The 23381-nt window shown below is 39.4% G+C and overlaps 2 protein-coding genes and 1 non-coding gene across 7 annotated transcripts in view; 1 reads left to right on the top strand and 2 right to left on the bottom strand.

The window, feature by feature from the left end:
- The window catches only part of FAM114A2 (family with sequence similarity 114 member A2), a 35421-nt gene extending 26786 nt beyond the window's left edge, over positions 1 to 8635 (bottom strand). Inside the window, exons 1-4 of one of the 3 annotated variants that reach the window (XM_055559574.1) lie at positions 8501 to 8635; positions 3445 to 3686; positions 3039 to 3138; positions 2541 to 2633 (exon numbers count right to left, since the gene is read on the bottom strand). In XM_055559574.1, coding sequence (XP_055415549.1) covers positions 2541 to 2633; positions 3039 to 3138; positions 3445 to 3672 — 421 coding nt within the window. In that variant the 5' untranslated portion in view covers positions 3673 to 3686; positions 8501 to 8635. Of the gene's footprint in view, positions 1 to 2540; positions 2634 to 3038; positions 3139 to 3444; positions 3687 to 8479 lie in introns of all 3 variants that reach the window. The other 2 variants (XM_055559588.1, XM_055559580.1) reach the window with 2 other exon arrangements.
- On the bottom strand, positions 6900 to 7002 carry LOC129642517 (U6 spliceosomal RNA). The gene has a single exon (XR_008709786.1). It is a non-coding gene; the product is annotated as a U6 spliceosomal RNA (small nuclear RNA).
- On the top strand, positions 8532 to 22541 carry MFAP3 (microfibril associated protein 3). 3 transcript variants are annotated; one of them, XM_055559600.1, is made up of 4 exons: positions 8642 to 8658; positions 13775 to 13928; positions 18022 to 18502; positions 21613 to 22541. In XM_055559600.1, exons 3-4 carry the CDS (start codon positions 18208 to 18210, stop codon positions 22404 to 22406), a joined length of 1089 nt encoding a protein of 362 aa, XP_055415575.1. In that variant the 5' UTR covers positions 8642 to 8658; positions 13775 to 13928; positions 18022 to 18207; the 3' UTR covers positions 22407 to 22541. The 3 variants fall into 3 exon arrangements, with proteins under 3 accessions (XP_055415581.1, XP_055415575.1, XP_055415588.1); XM_055559606.1 differs by lacking the exon at positions 13775 to 13928 and having other exon boundaries at positions 8532 to 8658; XM_055559613.1 differs by lacking the exons at positions 8642 to 8658; positions 13775 to 13928 and adding an exon at positions 16850 to 16983.
- Positions 22542 to 23381: the final 840 nt, after the last annotated feature.

Raw genomic sequence — 23381 nt, forward strand, 5'->3', positions numbered from 1 at the left:
TAGTCTTACTAAGTGGAAGAAACGGGCAAGAAAGCTGAAGCACCTGGAATTTGCAGGTCAGAGTACAAGTACACCTCATTTTATTGCACTTTACTGCACTCTTCAGATAATGCTTTTTTTTTTTTTTTTTAGCAAACTGAAGGTTTGTGTAACCCTCCATTGTCAGATAATGGTTAGTATTTTTCATTAATGAAGTATTTTTTAATTAAGGTATATACACTTTTTTTAAGAGATAATGCTACTGCACACTTAATAGGTTATAACATAGTATAAATTTTTACATGTGCTTGAAAACTAAAAAAAAAAAACTTGTGAGACTCACTTTATTACAATATTCACTTTATTGAAGTGGCCTGAAACTGAACCCACAATATCTTCAGACTTGACTTTTTTTTTTTTTTTTTTAGGAAAATAATATCAGGGCTTTAATCCTCTTAAATAAAATGTAACATTTAAAATATACCAAGCACGCAGTCCTCAGGTTTCTCTAGGAAAGTCCGTCTTACTAGGGGAATCACCTTTAGGTCACTGGTCACTAGCTGGGTGTGGATTTCAACATTTCCAAAGGCGAACGAAACAGGACAACGGTGACTGACTCTGTCACCCTCAGTAACGGGCAAAGTAGAGAGGCGTGGTCGTTCTTGGCAGGCAGGCAGGCAGTTACTGATTATAAAGGAGCTCAAATCACGTTTGTCACCAAGGGCGTCATAAACCTCCCTCAGCAGTCCCCTCCACTGCCCGAGTGAAAGCCAAGCGTCCCAGGAGCTCACAGGCCACAGTGAGACACACGGGACGCAGAGCAGCCGGCACAGCCAACCAGCAGACGGGATTCCTGAAGGCCTTCCTGAAGAGGAGGGAGCTACAGAGGTAAAGATTTCCAGCTATCTACACAGGCATGCCCTTGAGTCTTGGGCTGAATACTAAGCTATTCTTATATTGGAAGACTCCATGATACTGGGCAAAGAATGACCATGAAGCTGTAAACTAAACAATGCCCAAAGCTCATGCTAGGCTGAGAGATACTTGACTTCCAAACAATCAAGTAGACAGACCTAGTTAAACACCTAGAAATTAGATAGAAACCTCAGAAGGATCAGAGGCTTAGTAGCTAAGCTAAACTAGCACTTATAAAAAAAATAAATAAATAAATAAATAAAAAATAAATAAATAAACTAGCACTTATAAAGGCTACCCTAGATTCACCCTAAAGCAGCTTAAAATGAAGTCTTAAAAAGATCAACCTAATCTACAAATGGACTTCCCTGGTAGCTCAGCTGGTAATGAATTGGCCTGCAATGCAGAAAACCCCGGTTCGATTCCTGGGTCGGGAAGATTCCCTGAGGAAGGGATAGGCTACCCACGCCAGTATTCTTGGGCTTCTCCAGTGGCTCAAACGGTAAATAATCCACCTGCAATGTGGGAGACCTGGGTTCGATCTCTGGGTTGGGAAGATCCCCTGTAAGAAGACATGGCAACCCAATCCAGTATTCTTGCCTGGAGAACCCCATGGACAGAGAAGCCTGGCAGACTGCAGTCCAGGGGGTCATAAAGAGTTGGACATGACTGAGCAACTAAGCACGCACACAAGCTACAAATATCTTCACTGCCCTCCAAACAAAACTCACTCCCTTTAAAAGACAACAAAATCCACTCAACTATGTAACATTTTTAATTTCGAGAATCAAAGAAATGAAAAATGTGATCCATAACCAAGAAAAAATACTAGTCAACAAAAATAGATTCAAATGTCAGAGATGACAGTATTAGCAGACAGGGACACTAAAATAAATACATCAGAAGGTGAGAAATGGAAAATTCAAAGAAAAAAGAAACAAATGGAATTTCTAGAGTTGAAAATATAATGAAAGTAAAACTGAACATCATTCAGTCGTGTCTTATTCTTTGCGACCCCATGGACTGTAACCTGCCAGACTCCTCTGTCCATGAAATTCTTCAGGCCAGAATACTGGAGTGGGTAGCTGTTCCCTTCTCCAGGGGAGCTTCCCAACCCAGGGATGGAACCCAGGTCCTTTTAAAAGTCATTGAGTAGACTTAATAGCATTAGACACAGCAAAAGATTAGCAAAGCCACAACAAAAACTATGCAAACTGAAGGACAGGAAAAAAAGGCTTAAAAAAATGAACCAACTTTAGTGACAGTGCAACAACACCAAAACTAATACATTAAAATATTTTTTCAAGCCACAATAGATTCACATACAGCTAACTCTTATTAGACTCTTACTCAATTGTGCCAAGCAAAAAGGTAGGCAATTTTTACATTCTATATTCATGGTTTTATTTAATGTTTATAACAGTCCTCTGCAATATAAAATATCATCCCAATGCATAAATAATTAAAAACAGACACCTAAGTGGTTAAAGGACATACATCTCTGTCAGTCAAAGATTTCAAGTCTCCTTTCTCATCAGTCCCATGACACTCTGAACATCACACTTCATAAACATCTACTGAAGAAATGAGCTGAACTATTCCATTTCAATCTATAATTCTAGGCTGTAACATTTCCACATACTGACCTGTTGCATACTGGACTTCCGTTGAAATTTCACTAGGACTAGGGATTCCAAGGGAAGTCTCTGCCTTCTCAATGACATTTGAAATACCTTGTCCTGATGAGAAAAATGATAACATTTTCATATTTGAATATTATTTGCAATTAGCCACCAAAACTTAAGAAACAAACCAAAATTCAAACCCACAGATTTTAAAATTCATTACAACTACAAGACTTTACTTTGACCTTATATAACTGATTTTGGGGAGTTTATCCTTATCTCCTCCCCCCAAAAATTGATTATCACTAAATAATAGTTTTATATTTTTAATTCTTAAATGTCAACCTTCTAATGAAAATTATAAATTTTAGTGGCAATATAAATCAGCCCATCATTCTAATGCATCCTCAAACTATAAAGCCTCTGCATAATCATGGAAGAATGATTAACAAAGTCATTTTTAACACAGATCTGTAGCAAAATATGCACAAAAATTAACAAAATGACTGATGACCTTACCTACTGTGGCTACTGTAGCTGAGGCTGAGGACAGCAAGGACTTGCCCCAACTGCCCCAATAGCCCCATCCGGACTGGGGTACATCTTTGGAAACAGTCTCCTATTTTTCCCAGTAGCCAGAAAAACCAAAGAAAAATGGAAAAATTAGAGGGAAGTCAGAGTGCATACACAAGGTAGCTAATTATTGGCCAAAAGTATGGCTGAACAAACACATACTGTGTGGCTCAAGAAATGTACTGACTGGCAGATGTATGTTAACTGCATGTAAGCATTTATAGAACTGAGAAAATTTAGTGTTTTATGGTTTTAAAAGGAAGTAAATAAGTATAATTCCAAGTTTGTATTGATTCCATGTTCCTTTTAGCTCCAATATTTTTTAATTTCAGTGTTTTAATAGATACTCTACTTTGCCTGCAGCCTGTGATGCCTGAACAGGGAAAACTTCTGTCTCAAGGTCACTAGAAGGTTTGGACTCTGGTCTTTTCCGAGTAGAAGCTGCGGGTTCTGATTTACTCTCCGACTTGGCACTCTGGTCAACTGACTCAAAATTCTTGACTGGCTCAAAGTTCTCATCTTCACGGATGGGAGTTGCTTCAGTTATCACTGCAGTCTCAAGATCATCTTTATTCGACATGATTAGATCATTGCCTGGTAAAATAAAAGCCCCCCGACCCCAAAAAATTAATTATAGGCTTTTTTTACTTGTTACTTGTTTAAACTTTTTGAGATTATCACTAAGTCACATGCAGGTGTAAGAAATAATAGAGCTCTTAATATACTCTTCACCCAATTTTCCCCAAGGTAACAGTTTGTGTAACTATAGCATTTCATAACCAGGATACCGATACATACCATCCCCTGATCTAACTCAAAATTTCACCAGCTTTACACTCATTCGTGCAAGCATAATTACTTCTATGAAATGTTATCACATGCAGATTCATGTAATCATCACTAGTCAGGATACAGAATAATTCGATTACAATGATCCCTTGTGTTTTAGCTATCTTTAGCCACTCCCACCCACCTCCTAACCCACAGCAATCACTGACACTCTCCATCTCTCTATTTTTGTCATTTCAAGATGTTACATAAATGCAGTCATACAGCATGTAACCTTTTGAGACTGAGTTTTTTTACTCAGCAAAAGTCCCTCAAGATCCATGCAAGTCGCTGCGTTAGTAGTTTCTCCCTCTTCATTGCTGAGCAGTGCTCCTTGGTATGGGTGCATCTCAGTTGTTTCACCACTCACCTGTTGAAGGATGCCCGGGCTGTTTCCAGTTTAGGCCTATTACAACTAAAATGCCTATAAACATTTATATACAGGCTTTTATGGGAATATAAGCTTTCATTTCCCTGGAATAAATGACCAGTGCATGCTTAATTTTGTAAGAAGCTGTGTGAAAGTGAAGTCGCTCAAGTCGTGTCCGACTCTGCGACCCCATGGACCGTAGCCTGCCAGGCGCCGCAGTCCATGGGATTCTCCAGGCAAGAATACTGGAGTGGGCTGCCATCTCCTTCTACAGGGGATATTCCCAACCCAGGGATCAAACCCGAGTCTCCTGCATTGCAAACAGACACTTTATCGTCTGAGCCACTAGTGGCAATCTTGGACTTAAGAAGCTGCCGTACTCTTTTCCAAAGTAGTTGAACTATTTTACATTTCTACCAGCAATATACGAGAAATCAAGTTTCTTTTTATTCTCATCAGCATTTGGCAGTGTTATTTTTTATTTGAACCATTCTGACATAGGTGCGCTAATATGGGTTTAAGCTTTACATTGCATTTCTCTAATGGTAATAATACTGAACATCTTTTCATGTGCTTGCCATCTGTATATCCTCTTCAGTGAAACAGCTATTTTTATCTTTTGCTCGCTTCCTAATTGGACTTTTTTTTTTTACTGTTAAGTTTTGAGAGCTCAATTCAAGTCCTTTGTCAGATATGTGCTTTGTAAATATTTTATTTTACTTTGTAGCTTATCTTTTCAACCTCTTCATAATTTTTCACAAAGCAAAACTTTTAAATTTCAATGAAGTCTGATTTATTAACTTTTCCTTTAATTGACATTTTTTTAAAAACATTATTAGTTCTTAATCGTCCCTACCTCAATTTTTCAGAGAGATTATGAAATTTCAGCTATCAGGATAAGATTTACATCACGCCAGCTTTTGAATAGCAAAGTTAACCAATTCAATTCCTTCCAGAAGTACAGAGCTTTAGCGATTAAAACAAAGATATTACTGGTGTATTTACAAACAGGAGATGCTGGTTTCTGAGACAACAAAGTATCACCAGGGGAGGAAAAAAAATGCATTTCACACATACATACACACACCCAGACCTTAAGTATGAATAAGCACATATCTTGTACCTATATATACTAACCACGGGCTTTCCTAGTGGCTCAGATGGTAAAGAGTCCACCTGCAATGCAGGAGACCCAGGTTCAATCCCTGGACTGGGAAGATCCCCTGGAGAAGGGAATGGCAACCCACTCCAGTATTCTTGCTGGAGAATTCCATGGACACAGGGGCAGTTCATGAGGTTGCAAAGAGTCAGAGGAGACTAACTCACACATACACAATCTAACCACATAATTAGATCCAATCCATCGATGCCATCAAAACATTTCTAACATACTAAAAATGAGAGACATAATAACAACTAAGGCAGCCTGTAAATAGCACTATAATTGAGGTACACAAAAAAATTTAAAGGACAGGCAGCAAGGAAAAGTATGCGAGGATCAGGAAATAACATTCAACTTTAAATACCTTTGAAAACTTTAAATAGCACAGAACAGTGATCACAAACTGGAATTCTGAGTTCCAAATCAAGCCTACAGAGGTTTTTGTTTGGCCTGCAGAGTGTTTAATGCTTTTTTATACTAATTGGTTTAACATTTAAAAATCAGACTTCATATACAAATAGAAATCTCCAACTTCCTTTGTAAAACCGAAAGATCTGACAACACTGGGCCCACATTCAACTTGGTAATAACTGCTGCTGCAGCTGCTAAGTCACTTCAGTCGTGTCCGACTCTGTGCGACCCCATAGACCCACCAGGCTCCCCGGTCCCTGGGATTCTCCAGGCAAGAACACTGGAGTGGGTTGCCATTTCCTTCTCCAATGCATGAAAGTGAAAAGTGAAAGTGAAGTTGCTCAGTCCTGTCCGACTCTTAGCCACCCCATGGACTGCAGTCTACCAGGCTCCTCTGCCCATGGCATTTTCCAGGCAAGAGTACTGGAGTAGGGTGCCATTGCCTTCTCTGTGGTAATAACTAGCTCATGCCAAATATTTGCTGGGATCTTTTAGACAGGGTAGTGCTCTCTAGATCCCCATAATCTCCAACCAACTCCACTTGACTCATTTATGTTACCTGAGTAACCTCTGTAGGCATCTGAACTTGTAACATCTGCCTTAAAGGGCACTTAGGATTTTGGTCTTTTTTAGTTTTTTTTTTTTTATTACAAAAGCATGATAACACATTTACAGGAGACTTGGAAAAACTGAACAAGGTTACATATGGATACACTATATATTACAATTATTTTTTTAAATAGATAAACTAAGATTTTTAGTCAGAGTTTCAATATAAAACTCTCAAAAATTAATAGAATGAATATACAGAGAAATAGAAGGATATTAATAGAATGAATACCCACTAATAGAATGAATTAGAAAAATGAATATCCATTAATAGAATGAATATAGAGAGAAACAGGTCTACTACCTGAAAAGCATTGTGAATCAAACCAACATAATTAAGATTTATACAATTTTCACATAATAGTAGAATGCAAATTCTATTCAAGTTTCCATGGACTATAAACTACAAGACACTGGAGCATAGCCAAAAAATTTGGAAGGCTTCACAAATTTGGGAGTCATTCTTGAGCAGGGCCCCTGATAATCTTCTCTGGGTGGTTCCAATTTTAGTATATTAGCTGCCAAAGCCAGCACAAGGGCACTTAGGATTTTGACAGATCAAGACGCCAATGAGAGAACTCAAAGGTGTGGAAACAACACAAAGGAAAGCTCAAAGGTCTGAGATATTAAAGTGTGGAATGCAGACAGATACCGGAAGTAGTTGTTATGAGAAGGAGAATGATGGGGAGGCATAAAGCTAGAAAGATAGATTTATATAACATCATAGATCCTAGCCCATAGAGTATATGATATACCATACATTATATGATACATTATACACTTCTAAAACATCAAGGAAATCAGTCTGAATATTCATTGGAAGGACTGATGTTGAAGCTGAAACTCCAATACTTTGGCCACCTGATGCGAAGTGCTGACTCATTTGAAAAGACCCTGATTCTGGGAAAGATTGAAGGCGAGAGGAGAATGGGGCACAGAGGATGAAACGGTTGGATGGCATCACCAACTCAATGGACATGAGTTTCAGTAAACTCCGGGAGCTGATGATGGACAGGGAGGTCTGGCATGCTGCAGTCCATGGGGTTGCAAAGAGTCAGACATGACTGAGGGACTGAACTAAACTTAACTGTATAACAAGTTTTGGAGACTGGGAATTAATTTAAGACAATTTCTGCCTACTTACAGGGGCCTAACAGGAAAGGCTACAGAGTTGCTATTTTGTTGTTGTTTTAATTAAATTATTTATTTAGGCCACACAGCGTGGTTTGTAGGATCTTAGTTGCCCTGGTCCCCAGTCCGAGGCAGTGAAGGTGCAGAGTCTTAATCACTGGACCACCAGAGAACTCCCAGAGCTACACAGTTCTTGCACAAAGTTCCATCAATGTTTCCTGTAGCTGAATACACATATTTACTTTTTCTTTTACCATCTTTTTGCTATCCGTGTGCTCTCGCCAAGCTACAAAACACAGTGATATGTACTTAACACACACATTAGATGTTATATATAGTACATAGTAATATAATGGGCTCTGGAGTTAGGCTGACACTCTTCCAACTTTGTACCTGAGTGACTGTGGGATTAGTCACCTATCTGAGTCTCTGGTTCCACATCTGTAAAACCTACATGCCAGAGTTCCTAGAAAGACAAAACGACCCAGTGGACTTGAGGGGCTCGGAACAGAGCCTGGCACATATCGCTCACCGGTTAACAGCAGCTGTTAGTACGAAGTGGTTGCCTGGAGCATTACTATCTTTACTAAAATAACCACTTGTCTCGAGACGGACAAAATCTGCTCTCCCTTCTTCCCAATTACAAGACCGGGTGCCCAACGGGAGTTCTGGCGTAAACCTGGGCTCCTAAGTTCTCCGACGCTGACAACGACGAGAATTCCTCACACGGGCTTAGCGTTTCAATAACCAAAGGACTTCCGCAGCATCAGCGTCCACCGCGAGGGGCCAGCCGCCCAGCCCCAGGTTGCTTCCCCCCGTTCCTCGGCGACCCCGGGACCCCACACCCGGCCCGCCTGCTCCGGGAAAGCCCCTCACCCAGGCCGCCTCCTCCCTCACCCAGGCCGCCTCCTCCCTCACCGCCGCCACTGCCTTCTCCAACAAGCTGCTACTACTGCCCCGGAAGTCCTCTTTCAGGGTGGAGACGGCCTCGCTTAACCGAGAGAACTTCCGGGTCAAGCAGCAGCTCCGGCCGGAAGGAGCTCGGCAGGCGTCTGGTGAGTGAGGGCTAGATCGGGGTCGCTGTAGGGGGTGTGGAGAGTTTAGTGGGGCACCCGAGACGTGGGTTTGAGCCCGTGGGTTAGGGTACAAGGTAAAAGAAGCTGGAGTATCCGTGGCCGTTTTGCAAGCCTGGCCTGGGCTGCTGCAGGCTTTCGGCCATCCTATATTTACTGAGCTCCACCTACCTGCCAGACACTTCTCTGGGCTTTTGGGACGCCCTGGTTTACGAGAGACTGTGGCTTTGTGCTCAAGTAGTTGACAGCCTAGTGGAGGAAACCGACCATAAACAAGTTTACAAGCAAACACGGTTATCTAAGATAGTAGTGCGTGCTTTAAAGAAAATTAAGCAGAACAAAGTGATGGAACGAAGCGAGGGGTAAATCTTATGAAGAGCTGCTAATGAGTATTAGGAGCAAAAGGAATAGCAACTGCAAAGGCCTTATCATGGGAACAAACTGAGCCGGGTTAAGGAAAAGGCAAAGGGCCACTGTGAGTGGACCGAAAAGAGGAAGATGAGACCAGGAACTTAAACTGGCCGAATTTTGTAGGGTTTGTGAGCCAAGATAAGAATTTTGACTTTTATTTGAAAAGCAGTGGAAAGGCATTTGAAGGCTTCTGTGCTGAAGAGTAACATGCTGTGATTTATGACTTTGGATTACCCCTGACCCCTCATCAAAAAGATGTACCTCTTCATTTGCTCTTGGGCAATGAGAATGCGTGAAACCAAACTGATAGCCAGAAAAAAGTTACACAGACACCCTCATTGTACAGATGTACAGATGTGAAAAAAGTCCCAGAGAGGTGAAGGCACCTGACCTTTTAAGAACCCGAGACTTCTAACTCAATTTCATGTTTTCAGAGTTATTTTAATATCTAGACATAATAACTGTCACTTCCTAAAAGCCTTCAGATACTTGATTTGCTTCAATGGTGATCCTCTAAATTTAGGGGCATCAGTATCACCTGGAAGCATGTTAAAAATGTGTATTCCCCCCAAACTAAAAACACTACAAGTATAAAATAGGTGTTTTCTTCTGATCTTCTGTTGTAATGGAAAGTGTATAGAATTCGGAGTTTAAGAATAGAAATTTGGTAAACCGCTTGCTGCTGCTGCTGCTGCTGCTGTCGCTTCAGTCGTGTCCGACTCTGTGCGACCCCATAGACGGCAGCCCACCAGGCTCCCCCGTCCCTGCCTGGGATTCTCCAGGCAAGAACACTGGAGTGGGCTGCCATTTCCTTCTCCAATGCATAAAAGTGAAAAGTGAAAGTGAAGTCCCTCAGTCCTGTCCGACCCTCAGCGACCCCATGGACTGCAGCCTTCCAGGCTCCTCTGTCCATGGGATTTTTCCAGGCAAGAGTACTGGAGTGGGGTGCCATTGCCGCTTAACTGTGTCTTAATCTTATCTTTTAAATAGTGTTGATGATAATTGTAGTGAAAATTGTTCCAATTTTTTGATCTTAGAATCTCTTGAGACTTCTAAAACTTTTAGAGAATATTGAAGAGGTTTTGTTTGTGTGGCTTATATCTATTATTATGCCATTTTAGATGTCAAAACAATTTTCCAAAGAGTTATTTATTTAAAATAATTAAATTCATTAAATGTTAACATAAAAGGCATGTCTATGAAGAATAGTTTGCCGGCAAAAAAATTTTTGAGAGAAATGGCATTGTTTTGCATTTTTACAAGTTTCTTTAATATCTGACTTAATGGACAACAGCTAGATTGTCATACCTCCTTTGCATTCATTCTCTTGTGATATCATTCATTATGTAGCCTCTGGAAAACAGCACCTATTGTGTGAGAATGAGAGTGAGAGGGCAAATAATGTTCTAGTATTGTTACGAAAATCATTTTGAAGACGTCTCAGGGTCCCCCAGGGACCCCTGCAACACATTTTGCAAATTGCTGAATAACAATATGGTTATGAAAAATTAAAAGATATATGGGCTAAGTTTGAGTGGGACCAAGAAATCTGCATCTTTAATAAGCACCCCAGATTAATTTAAGTGATCTAAGAATTGCATTTTGAGAAAACGAGTTATAGATCAAATGAACTCTAGAGTGTTCGGCCCACCAAAAAAAAGAGAGAAAAACTATGTTTCCATATTTCCATATTTCATATCTCTCCATTAACAATTTCCAGAGATTGAGACTAAAAAGTCAGTAAGACGTTTATAGCAGGTCCCTTTCTGACTGCCACATTAATGGGTGTCTGAATTCAGAATGTTGATTCCACTGCCCTACCAAGGGGGTTTTAGACTCTGTCTTTGGTAAGCTTACAGTCTTTTGGACATACAGATAACTCATAAAAGAAGGAAACTGAGAAGTCTTACAGTTGAGTGCTGTGAATGTGCTAGGGGACTGACAGCAAAAGAATTCATCTGAAATCCAGAAGGAAGAGTGAGAGCTTAGGTAGGAAGGCTTCTTGAATAAGATCAAAAACACATTGGATATTGTAGAGAAGGTCCAAATTCCACAGGAAGATGGGGAGGGCAGGAAGTTTCAAGCAGAAGGGACAATTAGAACCAAAAATTTTAAGTGGAAAGTTATTTGGAGATAATAGAGAGTGAAATAAGTATAGTTAAAGCTTTGAGCCATGATAGGGAAGCTGGGGAAATTATAGGATTTAAAGGAAAATAGGAATGATAATCAGTTTGTAAGAAAACTAAGACCCCTAGAGATCATAACTGATTAGTGACAGGTGTAACTAAAGACCAAATTTGACTTCTAATCCATTCATTCCTTTAGCAAGGAATTAGTGTACATGCAGGCACAGCTGGGCTGCAACTTCGTGCTTCTGTTCTACCACCTGAATCCATTCCTGAAGAATTATGGATACCATAAAATGTGAAGCTTATTTCATGGGTAGAGGATTTTAAAATTGCCTTGACTCTTTTGGATTTGTGTTGAGGACCAGTTCTGAGGGGAGCAATATTTGGGACATCAGAGGGATATGGTGGGAATTAAGGAGACCCATTTAAGAATTAAGAGGATAGTGTGGTACCCAGGTAAGGTAAAAGGACCCAGGTGACCTAGGGCAGGGACAGCAGGACTTAATTGAAAAACATCTAGAAGGAAGAAGGAGAAGGTGAATAATAATGGCATGAATTTAAAATGTACATTAGTTCATCTAATGTTCACAACTACCTTATGAGGTGGTTACTGTTAATAACCTTATTCAATAGATGTATATACTAAGGCCTCTTGATCCCATAGCTTCACACAAGGATAGGATCAAGCACTCTTAATCCTAATCCACACTCCTAACCACACAGCCATGATGATACTGTAACTTTGATCTTGCAAAACTGGAAGATTTGTATTGTGTGGCTATCATTCAAGTTATATATATGCTAGACAGGTAGATCTGAGGGTGAGAATAAAGAGCTTTTTTTTAGTTATCCTGAAATTTGAGATACTTGGGGGTAGGGTCAGACCACAGAGGGGAAAAAAATGAGCAAGGAAATCAGTGTCTTTGTGTAGCTTCAGCAGATGCTTATGGCAAAAATGATCATAGTCAGGGGCAAAACAAATAACCTTGGGTTTGAAGCACAGCTTCAGCAAATACAGAAGAGGGTATTCCTCAGTGTGCCAGAAAATATGCTGACGTTTGAGTGCCTAAGCGCCAATGATGAGGTATGCAGTGGCTCCAAGATTCTATTGGGAGCATAAGGGCTATGTTAAGTTAGAAACTTTTTGGAAAATGGCCCTCAAAATGGTGATTTCTGTTTGTGTATTACTAACCTTTGTATGTTACAGATTGCTATAGTAAGGCTTGCGTGTAAGCAGAACAGCTTTTTGTTTGTTCTCTGAAAGGATAGAGGAGTGCTAATAGTCTGCTCTTCATTTCCTTTTTCTCCCCTTTGCCAATTCAGAATGTCACTGACCATTTGTGTGCCTTGTGTAAGGGAACTTCTCCATTTTTCAAGTGTAACAGTGCAGGCAGAGAATAGTGGATGAGTTGTAAATACAGCTCGAATGCATTTAATTATGGAGAATGAACCATTACGATCCCAGTATTCTTGGAGCAAAACCCAGTACCATCTGGGCTTCAGTGTTTTTCCTTCCTTTGAATTATCCCAGAACTATTTCTGCAAACAGCCATTTCTTCAGCCAACTTAATATTGAGCCACGAGAATGGAAATTAGCCACGTTGCTTCCTTATTCTCTGTTGAGAATTGGAACAGAATGGAAATATTTCTTCTCTCAGAAGTTGGCAGGCACAGCAACAAGGCAGTCTGTTAGGGATGATAACTTAGGCACTTTTCTTTTTCCTTTTTAATGATACAGCCAATATCCAGAATGGTTCTGTAGGTTAAAATCATCTATATTTCTGATTATTCATGATCCTAGAGAAGCTAACATTTTATGTACCTGAAAGATGAAAAAGGAGTTAGATTAAATTTAAATATCACACTCTTCTGTTATTCCTATTCATGCAGAAGACAGGTAATAAAACATTCTACTAAGTAACTTCACCCACAAGCATAGCATAGCTCTTTTTAACTGTTTACAGGAAGTGGCACTTTGATTTTCCTTTTTGAACTCTTCTTACCCTTCCTCCATATGTCAGCTGCCCCATTGAGAATAGCAGGCATGATATACAAAGTCCCAAACTTAAAACTGAATTGCATTCCTAAAATTTATGAAGTCTCCCTTTCTCTTTTGTGCTCAGAGCACAATTACACTTCTGTTCAGTACTTCTCCCTGTCTTATATATAGTTAGCCCTTTCTTTTCCTGTCTTCCAGGTTTTGCTGAACTTAATCTTCTTTCTCCCACCTGACCAGTTCTCCATTTCTTTCATTGTTTGCACATTCAGTTTTCATTTTTGTGGTTTTAATTTCGAATGAAATTAGATAAAGATGTTTATTTCTTTAAAAAAAAAAAAAAGCCTTATTGGAGCCAGGAAGTAGAACTCTGTCAAGAGCCAGAGCACCATGTGTGAGCCTCTTTCTCTTCCCCTCTGTAACTCTTTCCACCACCACCACCCGCCTCCCTAGACCCCATCTCCTGGCTGCTCTTTTTCCCTTCTGCATCCCTGTTGTCCTTTAACGCGGTTGCCTCAGCTCCCTGTAATCCTTCTCTTCCTCAAATGTCCCTAACCCACAGTGTCTCAGTCCACATTCCAAGGGAACATTCTTCTTAGTGAGTTGACTTCCTCCTGGATCCAAGAAGGCAGAGCTCCAAAAAAGGAACAACAAAGGCTCTCTGGCACAAACTTAGGATGCGGTGAAAACAATGTAACGTCGTGTTGGTCTCCAAGGTCTGTTTACAATGCCTTTTTGATCCATATTTTTGTGAAATATTTGCACTGAGAGAGGAGTGTGAAATTTAAAATTAAAGACTGAAATTACCTTATGATGTTACCCCTTCCCCCTCCAAAATTTTTAAGTGGTTTCATGGTATTCCAAGTAAAAGTGTTTTATATATCTTAAATAATGGTTTTGCTGTAAAGTGTTGATTTTAGTACTCGAAGTGATGTCAACAATAATAATAACTAGAGTTATCAGTGATTACTGTTACCAGACTCTGTTTTTCACATACTGTCTTTTTCAGACCTTGCAATAGTCTTGTGAAAGTAGATGCTATTATTTTCCCTCATTTAAAGATGAGGGAACTGAGGCATAGAGAGATTAAGTCATTAACAGAAGTTGCAAGGCTGATTAGAGTCGAGCCTAGGAAACCTGGTTAGAGAGTGTTCACTGAAGTTCTCTGCCACTCTGCCTATCAGAGGCCTGCAAGTATGAGTTTCTAGGGTGAACTTAATCCAGAGTGGAATCTGAGTGATAGCTCTTTTGTGCTTAAAGTGTTCAGATAGTCGAGCACCATTAGGTAGGGCTGTTACAGAGGAAATGAGGAAGTATATTAGGGGTTGCTAGTCCATGAGCCCTCTGCCTCAGAATCACCCAGAGAGCTAATTAAAAACCATAATTACAAGGTCCAAACCCAGAGATTTTTATTCACTGGTCTGGGGTGGGACCCAGTAATCTTTATTTTTAACAAGTTCTCTAGGAGATTGAGATGTTCAACCTGGTTTGGAAACTGGTCTTGGTTATCTTTTATTCCCACCATTATTTCCTGGGACACGATGGTAAGTGAAGACATTGAGGGTTAGTGGTCGGTTCAAGGAATACATTTAGGCATTATGCCTTTAAGATCTTTTGAGGTTACTAGCAGTAGCTCTTTTTGTCTCAGAAAAGAATCACAAGTGCTAGTAAATGCACGTAAGTCTAAATAATTATGATCCCTGTTGTATAACATTTGTCAGTTTACAAAGATCCATCACATACTTGATCAAATTTAAACTATTCATCATTAAGTATTTATTGAGTATGTGCTAGTTATGACACATAGTGTTAAAAAATACAGTCCTTGTGCTTAAGAGGCTCATAGGTGAGATGGAGTAGACTGCCTGGAAGTACAGAGCCAGGTGAGTCGTGTACTGGTGAGGGCCACAGGGCTCAGGGAATAGCCGTCTTGCGTCCAGGTGAACTCCTGAGCTGGATGGGAAGAAGCAGCAGGCCTTGCGAGGAGGCTTGGGGAAGCTGCGTGAAGAAGGAATTCCACACTGCGGTAACACTGCCAGGACACTTGCCCCACAGCCCCCCTCACGTGGAGGCTGTTCGTTCCCCTGAAATGCCTACATCTCAGAGCAGAGAGAGTGAGTCCATTTCTTCCATTCCTGGTGTCTTCTTCCTTGATCCTGGGGTGACAGTAGCACCCCCACAGGTGATCTACCTCACTTTTGAGCCTCTCAGTTCTTTGACTGCTTCACCTTGGACAATTCTTAATTATAGTGAGTTTCCTTCACTCACTTCAGCCTCCCACTCCAGTTCCCAAAGTCTTATCTCCAGTTTTTATCTCGGGCCAAACTGCTCCTCTTCAGGATCAGGAATGAGACCCATGACTCTCTGGCCACGTCTCTCATTATGACTGCTTGTAGCTCTTTTTCCTGACTACCTCGCTAACCAATGACTGATCTGCTTTTTCTCTGCCACGTGTCCCTTTACCTCGATGGCTCTCCCCAACATTCTCCATTCCCATTTATCCCCCAGGTCCTGTCACACACCTTACTTTCTCAGGGAAGCTTTCTGCGACATGGTTAGCTCCCTATAGCATCCTGTACTTTCCTTTGGGTAGCATTTAGTGTATTTTGAATATATTTAATGGCCATGTCCTCCACCTGACTGAGTTCCATGAAGGCAGAGACAGTGTCTGTGGTACAGTAGGTTGGCACATAGTAGGTACTCAGTAGACACTGTTGAATAGGTGAAAATGTATACCCCTAGTCTAAGATAGCAGGTTATAGACTTAGTGGTAGGAAGCAGTGGGTAGGAAAGGAATGGCAGGATAAGAAGTGAGGTGCTATTAGAATAAATGAGTTGTGGGAGGTTTGTTTTGTTTTCTCTACAAAGAGAGCAGGCCTGCAGCTCAGAGCCTTCAACAGAAGTTTCTCTGCAAGTTAATAACATGGCTTTGTTTGCATTGTGCCTAGTGTACAGTTACTTTTATCCAGACTTTGTGAAAGACAATGAGTTTAAGAAAAGCATAAATAATAATTTATGAAAAGCATAAAATATAATTTTAAGAAAAGCATAAAAAAATAATAAAAAGATATAGTTTTTAAACAAATCATGACAGTAGAAGAAATGAATGAAATTTGGGAAATGCCAACTTGGATGAAGCCACAGAATCTCCTTATGGAAGTCCTGGGTGAAACTTGGAGTACTTTTCAGCACATTCGTTTCCTATCACCATTGAGAACCAGTAGTCTAGAATAAAGGACAAAAATCTTATTTGCCAGTTGTTGTAGAAAAGAAGTTGAGAACTTATATATATCAAGCCTGAGCACAGTGCCTGGCTTACTTCAGTCATTCTGTAAGCTTTTATTTCCATTGTTTCCACTCTCAACTCCCTCCCAATAGAGGCCAGGATTCTCCTGCTTACTATATAATATGAAGAGCAAGTCAGGGTGAAGAGGTTAGATCAGATCACTTCCGTAATCCCTTTCAGTGCCCAAGAGCTTTGTGTCATTTTAATGGGATTTGGGGAAGAAATAAAAACATACAGTGTTCATCTATTATGTATAGCAAACTCTGAAGTTCTTTGTTTTACTTCAAATGGTCCCTCCTTAAATTTGCAAGATAGAGAAAATTATTGTCATCATCTAACCATCCTTTCAAGGACTAATGAAATTTATATGATATTTACAACTTAACTGTCAAATTTAGACTCTGAGCAGTTTAATGGCAAAATACAATGATCTGTTGATTTTTGTGTTACATGATCAAGCAGCTTTTGTATGAGTATACAGGGAAGTAAGTGTCATTTCCAAAACTCTTTAGTTTGGCCCTTACAAGAAATAAAGCTAGGTGTTTCATCCCATATTTTATAGAAATTGAAATGAAATTTTTAAGAGTCAGTGATTTTAAAAGAGGAATCAGATGACCAGGAAGTTGATCATAATCACATAGATTCTTGAAATGGGATATTATTTTGCTTTTATTTGTGATATTTTACTCTTCTTCTAAATGTGTCTAACAATCTTTCTCTGTAGTTTGTATTTCTGCTAACTAGACATTTAAGGTGTCAATTCCTCCCATAGCTAGTTTATAGACTTTGAGTTAGAAATTTGGTATTCTTACAAGCTTATTAAATATACTGTGTTTTATCTCTTGATATTGAAAAAATTATTAAAGGAAAATTCTTTTGTTTAATCTTCTTACCCAAGAGGAAAGTTCTATAGCCTCAAAAGCCAGTAACTATTTATTTATGCATAGTGGTGCAATTTTCTAATATTACAAAAAAAACTACTTCAGGTAGCCCTGCATTATTTATATCTAATGTCTGTATACTTGAATTACTCAAATTTTGAACTCCATGGTTATAATTATTATGTAGCAGTTGATTTACATTATTGATATAACAGCAGATGGTAATGGTGCAGGTTGGAATAAAAGATCATTAAGTTAAATATTTTAGCCTTCATTGGCTCCCTCTTGCATGGAATTTGTCAGAGTGAAATAGAATCACAACATTTCAGAACTAGAAGAGCCCTTAGAGATTGTCTCATCTAGTCCCCATTTGACACATGAGAAAACAAGCATAGCTATTTGCCAAGGGCTTACAGCTAGTTATTAGCAAAGCTAATACCGGAATCTAGATCTGCCATTTCCCAGTTCAGTGTTCTTTCTGCTGACTCTGTTGAAATTTTTAGGTGGTATTTTCACTGTTTCACTTCATAATATTTATGTCAGTTATTCTAATCAGTTTCACATCTATTTATTTCTCGAACATAAACTTTCACTCCATTATGAGTCTTTGTTGGTTAAATTTTATATCTGGCTCTCTTTCAGGTTGGTCTCCACTCATATCTTTTAATCTTGAAGACTCCAGAATATACCTGGATCTACCTGTTTGGTTTTTTTTTTTTTTTTTTGGAAAATTCCGGTACCAAGCAATCCATGACCCACTGTGCTCTTGTTATAAGATAGAAGCTATTGAGTTCTCCAAATATAAACAAGATTTTCTCCCCTTTTCCCATGAAGCCACTTCGTTGTTTATCCACTTTAGTGGTGAGTGTTATTGTGCCAGCTGCTTTTGCTTTGGAAGATGTAGACTTCAACCAAATGATCCCACTGGGAACAAATCACAGTTCTTCCAATGCATCATTTCTTCCAAGTTTTGAACTGTCAGCGGATTCCCACTCAGGTGATGACGTCATCATAGCCAGAGAGGGAACTAGTGTTTCAATCAAGTGTCTTCTCACAGTCGACCACTATGAACAGGTCTCTTGGTACAACTCAAAAGGACAGCAGCTGGATGACAGAGACAGAGGTAATTATCCCAAAGCATAATTAGTCAAGATTACTCATTTCCTGTTACTTCAATCTTGGTTTTATGGCATATTCAACAAGAAATATCCAAGATGAGGTACTACAATAAATAGTTAAAACTTTTGAAAGGCCCGGGGTATTATACCTATCAGGAAAAGTGAAATAATGGTAATTACTGAACCAGAAGAAGAAAAAAATAAAGTATAGTTACAAATTTAAGAAGTGTTCACATAATGATGGTGAGCTGTTTCCTCCCCTCTTGGCGAACTGGTTTCCTTCTTCATTCAAGGTTGGCTCCATCAGGGTTGCTGCACACAGCTGTGTGGACTCTGTACTGTACAGCTCCAGGGGCACCATTTACCTAGACTGTAATGGGAGTAGTACAGTGTGCTGGCCCTGTATGAGTAGAGCAAGAAGGATTTTGGTTAAGTGAACTTGTCATAAATAATTTTTTTGTTTTTACTCAGAAATGAATTACTAAAAATGTTGGAGGAATCCCGGATGTTTTTGAAAATGGTTATAAAGATCAGTACATAAAAGTTTTAACTCCCTCTGAGAATCAGAAGGGCATTGAGGAGGAACTTTATAAGCCCTTCCAGCTCATTTCTCTTTTTAATTCTGTACCTTAACTGCATGAAAATAGGAAAGTTTCTCTTTACATATTTTTGTCTCTCAGTCTTAAAAAATCACACAGGCATCGTAGTAAGGTGACCAAGGTCTACCTTTTGACAGGTTTTTATTTGATTTTGCTATTTAAGAACCTGTGTACACAATCAGAATATTGTTTCCTTTAACTAGTGTTCTGTTAGATTTTTTTTTGAAGACTACCTGTGTTAAAATACCTTAGAAAGAAATCGCCATGAAATATCAATGGGGTAAAGATTAAATAATGGTATACTCACAAGCTACACTTTGGAAAAGGCCTGCTTATATTTTCTGTTAGAAAGATAGTCTAATCTCTTGGCTATTTATCTTGGACTGGAAAACAGAAAAGGAGACAGATGGTGCTTCCTTCTAAAGTATATGCTAAACATTTTAACCTTCTATAGACTGAGAAACTGGCCACCAAGGAATTGAAGAGTTAGAATGTTAGAAAGAACAGAGCTTCTTAAGAATATAGATCTGTTAAATCAGAATGTCTAGAGTGGTGCCCTGAACATGTATTTTGAACATGATTTGGGGTTCCCTATTTGGAGCCACTGAACTAGACTCTTATCTTTTTTGGCCCTAGGGTCCTGACAAACACATCTAAGATGTGAGTTACTCAGTCAGTGTGATTATTATAGACTGGTCGTATAAACCGATTTTAGGAGACCAGCCAAGTGGAATGGCAGTTTTATTTTTCTATTTTGCCTTTACTTTGAAAACCACTAACATCTATCACTGATGCTTTCAGCAGCAGCTCTGGACAATTGTATTAAATTTTATGAATCTCAAGTGAGAGGAGTTTAAAGAGCATGTCAGTCTAGTATAAGGTTCATAAATCTTGAGCTATTATCAGCAAGTGAGCTAGAGAGTTTAGATTGTGGTTATAGTGGTTGATGAATGGAGTCTATGTATATAGTTCATATACTGTGGATTCACAAGATATCTTTTTTATAGCTCCAGGTTTATAGACAGAAGCTTGTAAAATAATGACTATATTCATAGCTACATGTTTTCCTTCTCTTTTTACATTAGTAAAAATATAACTACAGAATTTAGATAAATGTTGATGTAGATAAGAATGGGCACGGTCCACAGTGCTTACTAATTGAAGTGCCCCTAAATCCTGAACCGTAGAATCCAAGGGATGAAAGGGAGCTGGAAGATTAGGCATTGAAGCAGTGCTTAACAAGCAGTCCCCCAGCCTCCTCTGGGCCACCACCTGTAGGCATGGGGATCCATACCCTCCACCCCATGTTAGCCCATCTATCCTATCTTTTTTTTTTTTTTTTTTTTGTACTATCCTATCTTTGAATGGCTTGTATAGTTAAAGCACAGAGCACACTGAGGACTTATCAGAGAGGTGAGAACTGTGCAGGCAGAGCCATGTTATTCAAGGCTGTTCGTCCTTGTGCTTTGGTTTTCATACTCCTATACATTTGTATACAAATTCCTGAATGAAGATAACTTCGTGTATGGGAGAAAGGCAGCATGTTTTCAATTTAAAATAGAAGCCTAGGCATGTTAGGGCAACTTTTATTCCCTCTGCCAAGCTGTTCATTTACCCTCACTTGTGAGACATTGCTTTTGGCTTGTGCTTTATTTACTCTGGCCAGAAAATCAAGATGTTATCATCAACCAACCTTTTCTAACAAGACAAATTAACATGTATAAGGCATGCCAGATTAGCCAGTTAGTAATTGAACAAATACATTAAATTGGTAGGGTTTTTAAAAAATAAGTTTGTCTTTTCTTAAGTAAATAAGTAAACAGTAAATTATTGAAAGTTAAAAAGGAAGTAAAAATTACTCATTACCCTATAAATAGCCATTGTTTATTTACTCTGGCCAGAAAATCAAGATGTTATCATCAACCAACCTTTTCTAACAAGACAAATTAACATGTATAAGGCATGCCAGATTAGCCAGTTAGTAATGGAACAGTTACTTAGTAACTGTTAGCTATTAGTAAGCCAGTTAGTATTTCTGAGACATAGCCTTCTAGTTTATGAGAATGTGTAGGTAGAGACTGTGTAACTATTAGTAAGCCAGTTAGTATTTCTGAGACATAGCCTTCTAGTTTATGAGAATGTGTAGGTAGAGACTGTGATACAGACACGTACACACATACATATAAACGTTTCTTTTTAAGGTTAGTCACTTAGCATTATGTTGACACACCTGTCTCCCTGAAAGGTGTCTTACATCTAGCAGTGAAAAGGCAGCCACAATAATCGTTAGTTTCAGGAAGATCTTGATTCCCTTTTTTAAGTTCCAGCCTGTTTAAAATTCAGACTCTGAACATAAAAGTCTGCCCTGTCTTACATCATTTAACAAAATAGCAGAACCTAATAGATGAGTTGATGTAACGTGCTTTCATGAAGAGGTGAAATATTGATAAGGCAGTTTGCATATTTAGTAATAGTATTCTTTATGCTGTAATTTTTTATTTCTGTTGGGTTATCAGGTGGAAAATGGTTGGTTTCTGATAACTTCCTGAATATCACCAACGTAGCCTTTGCTGACCGTGGGCTCTATACGTGTCATATCACCTCTCCAACCCGTGCCTCCTACTCGGTCACCCTGCGTGTTATCTTCACCTCGGGAGACATGAGTGTCTACTACATGGTTGTTTGCCTGATTGCCTTTACAATCACGCTCATCTTGAATGTTACACGGCTGTGCATGATGAGCAGCCATCTTCGTAAAACTGAGAAAGCCATCAATGAATTCTTCCGAACTGAAGGGGCAGAGAAACTCCAGAAGGCCTTTGAGATTGCAAAACGCATCCCCATCATCACCTCGGCCAAGACTCTGGAACTTGCCAAAGTCACGCAATTTAAAACCATGGAGTTTGCTCGTTATATCGAAGAACTGGCAAGAAGCGTCCCTCTGCCACCCCTTATTCTAAACTGCCGGGCCTTTGTAGAGGAGATGTTTGAGGCTGTGCGAGTGGATGACCCTGATGAGATGGGAGAGAGAATTAAAGAGAGACCTGCCTTGAATGCGCAAGATGGCATCTTTGTCATTAACCCAGAGATGGGCCGGAGTAATTCACCAGGAGGAGATTCAGATGATGGTTCCCTGAGTGAACAAGGCCAGGAGATAGCAGTTCAAGTTTCTGTCCACCCTCAGTCAGAGACGAAAAGTATTGATACTGATTCTCAAGACAGCAGTCATTTCAGCCCACCTGATGATACAGGATCTACTGAATCGAACTCTAACTACAAAGATGGGTCATATGAAAGCTGCCAACTGTGAGCTACCCTCATACCTACAAAAACAGCTTGCAGAAAAAGAACATGTTTCATGCAGAAAATAACATTTTTATCAAAAAATAAGTAGGATTCCCCCTCATTAATATTAAGCCTATCAGAACATGAATTATTACCAAAATCTTTCTAAAAATTCAGCATGTTTCCTTTCTGATCTTTCTCAGTCATTTTCCCCAAGCTTGATTAAAGATACACATTGAGATTTAAAGGGGCCTGAGAGATCAGTGTAACGGGGAAAGTACCACACCCAAAATTACATGACTTCTCTTCTAGTCACAGTTCTTTCATTGCTTAAAGCTGACACTTCTCTTGAAGCCTCAGTTTTCCCGCCAGTAAGATGAGGGATTTGCACTAGATGATATGTAAAGTCCTTTCTAGCCCTCTGACTTCTTACCTGCCACCTTTAAACCATAAGAATCTTCAGCTCATTTCTAAATAAACCCTTCCCTAGACTTTGAGTCCCTTTTTACAGAAAGGACCTACCTGAGATTTTATTCTGTGATTTGGATTCCCACATCAATGCTGTGCATAGAGGTGTGGGTCTTTTTCGGATGTCTTGCTGGTAGAGCATACAATTGTATATGCTCTATTGAATCTTTCCAGTATCGCCCATGAATATATTGCTATACAGATATCAGGGACCTAACTGCTCATGAGTAAGCTACTTTCCATGAGTAAGCTACTTTCAATGAGTAAATTGGTCCTTGTGAGGGTATAGCAGTCTTTTTAACTTACTGAGGTATCATTTAGCTCACTGAGCTGGCAGTGATTTCTCAGCTGATCTCCCAAAGTGAAAAATTTGTTCCTAAAGAATAATGTCTTTATTGTTTTTAGAATAAGAAGCAGTGTCAAATCATCTGTCTCTGGTAAATTATGGATTTTGACATTTCTGTTAATGGAATTTCTCAGGCTTTCCCTTTTAAAAGTACTGGACTCTATGAGACAGTTCTGTGTTTGTGAT

This window comes from Bubalus kerabau, chromosome 1 (assembly GCF_029407905.1).
Source record: "Bubalus kerabau isolate K-KA32 ecotype Philippines breed swamp buffalo chromosome 1, PCC_UOA_SB_1v2, whole genome shotgun sequence".
Lineage (NCBI taxonomy): Eukaryota > Metazoa > Chordata > Mammalia > Artiodactyla > Bovidae > Bubalus > Bubalus kerabau.

Excerpts from the sequence above, each read along its gene's own strand:
- MFAP3 (XM_055559606.1), top strand. The coding sequence starts at position 18,208 with ATGAAGCCACTTCGTTGTTTATCCACTTTAGTGGTGAGTGTTATTGTG. Across the intron at positions 18,503-21,612 it reads GCTGGATGACAGAGACAGAG|GTGGAAAATGGTTGGTTTCT; the intron begins GTAATTATCCCA and ends TTGGGTTATCAG.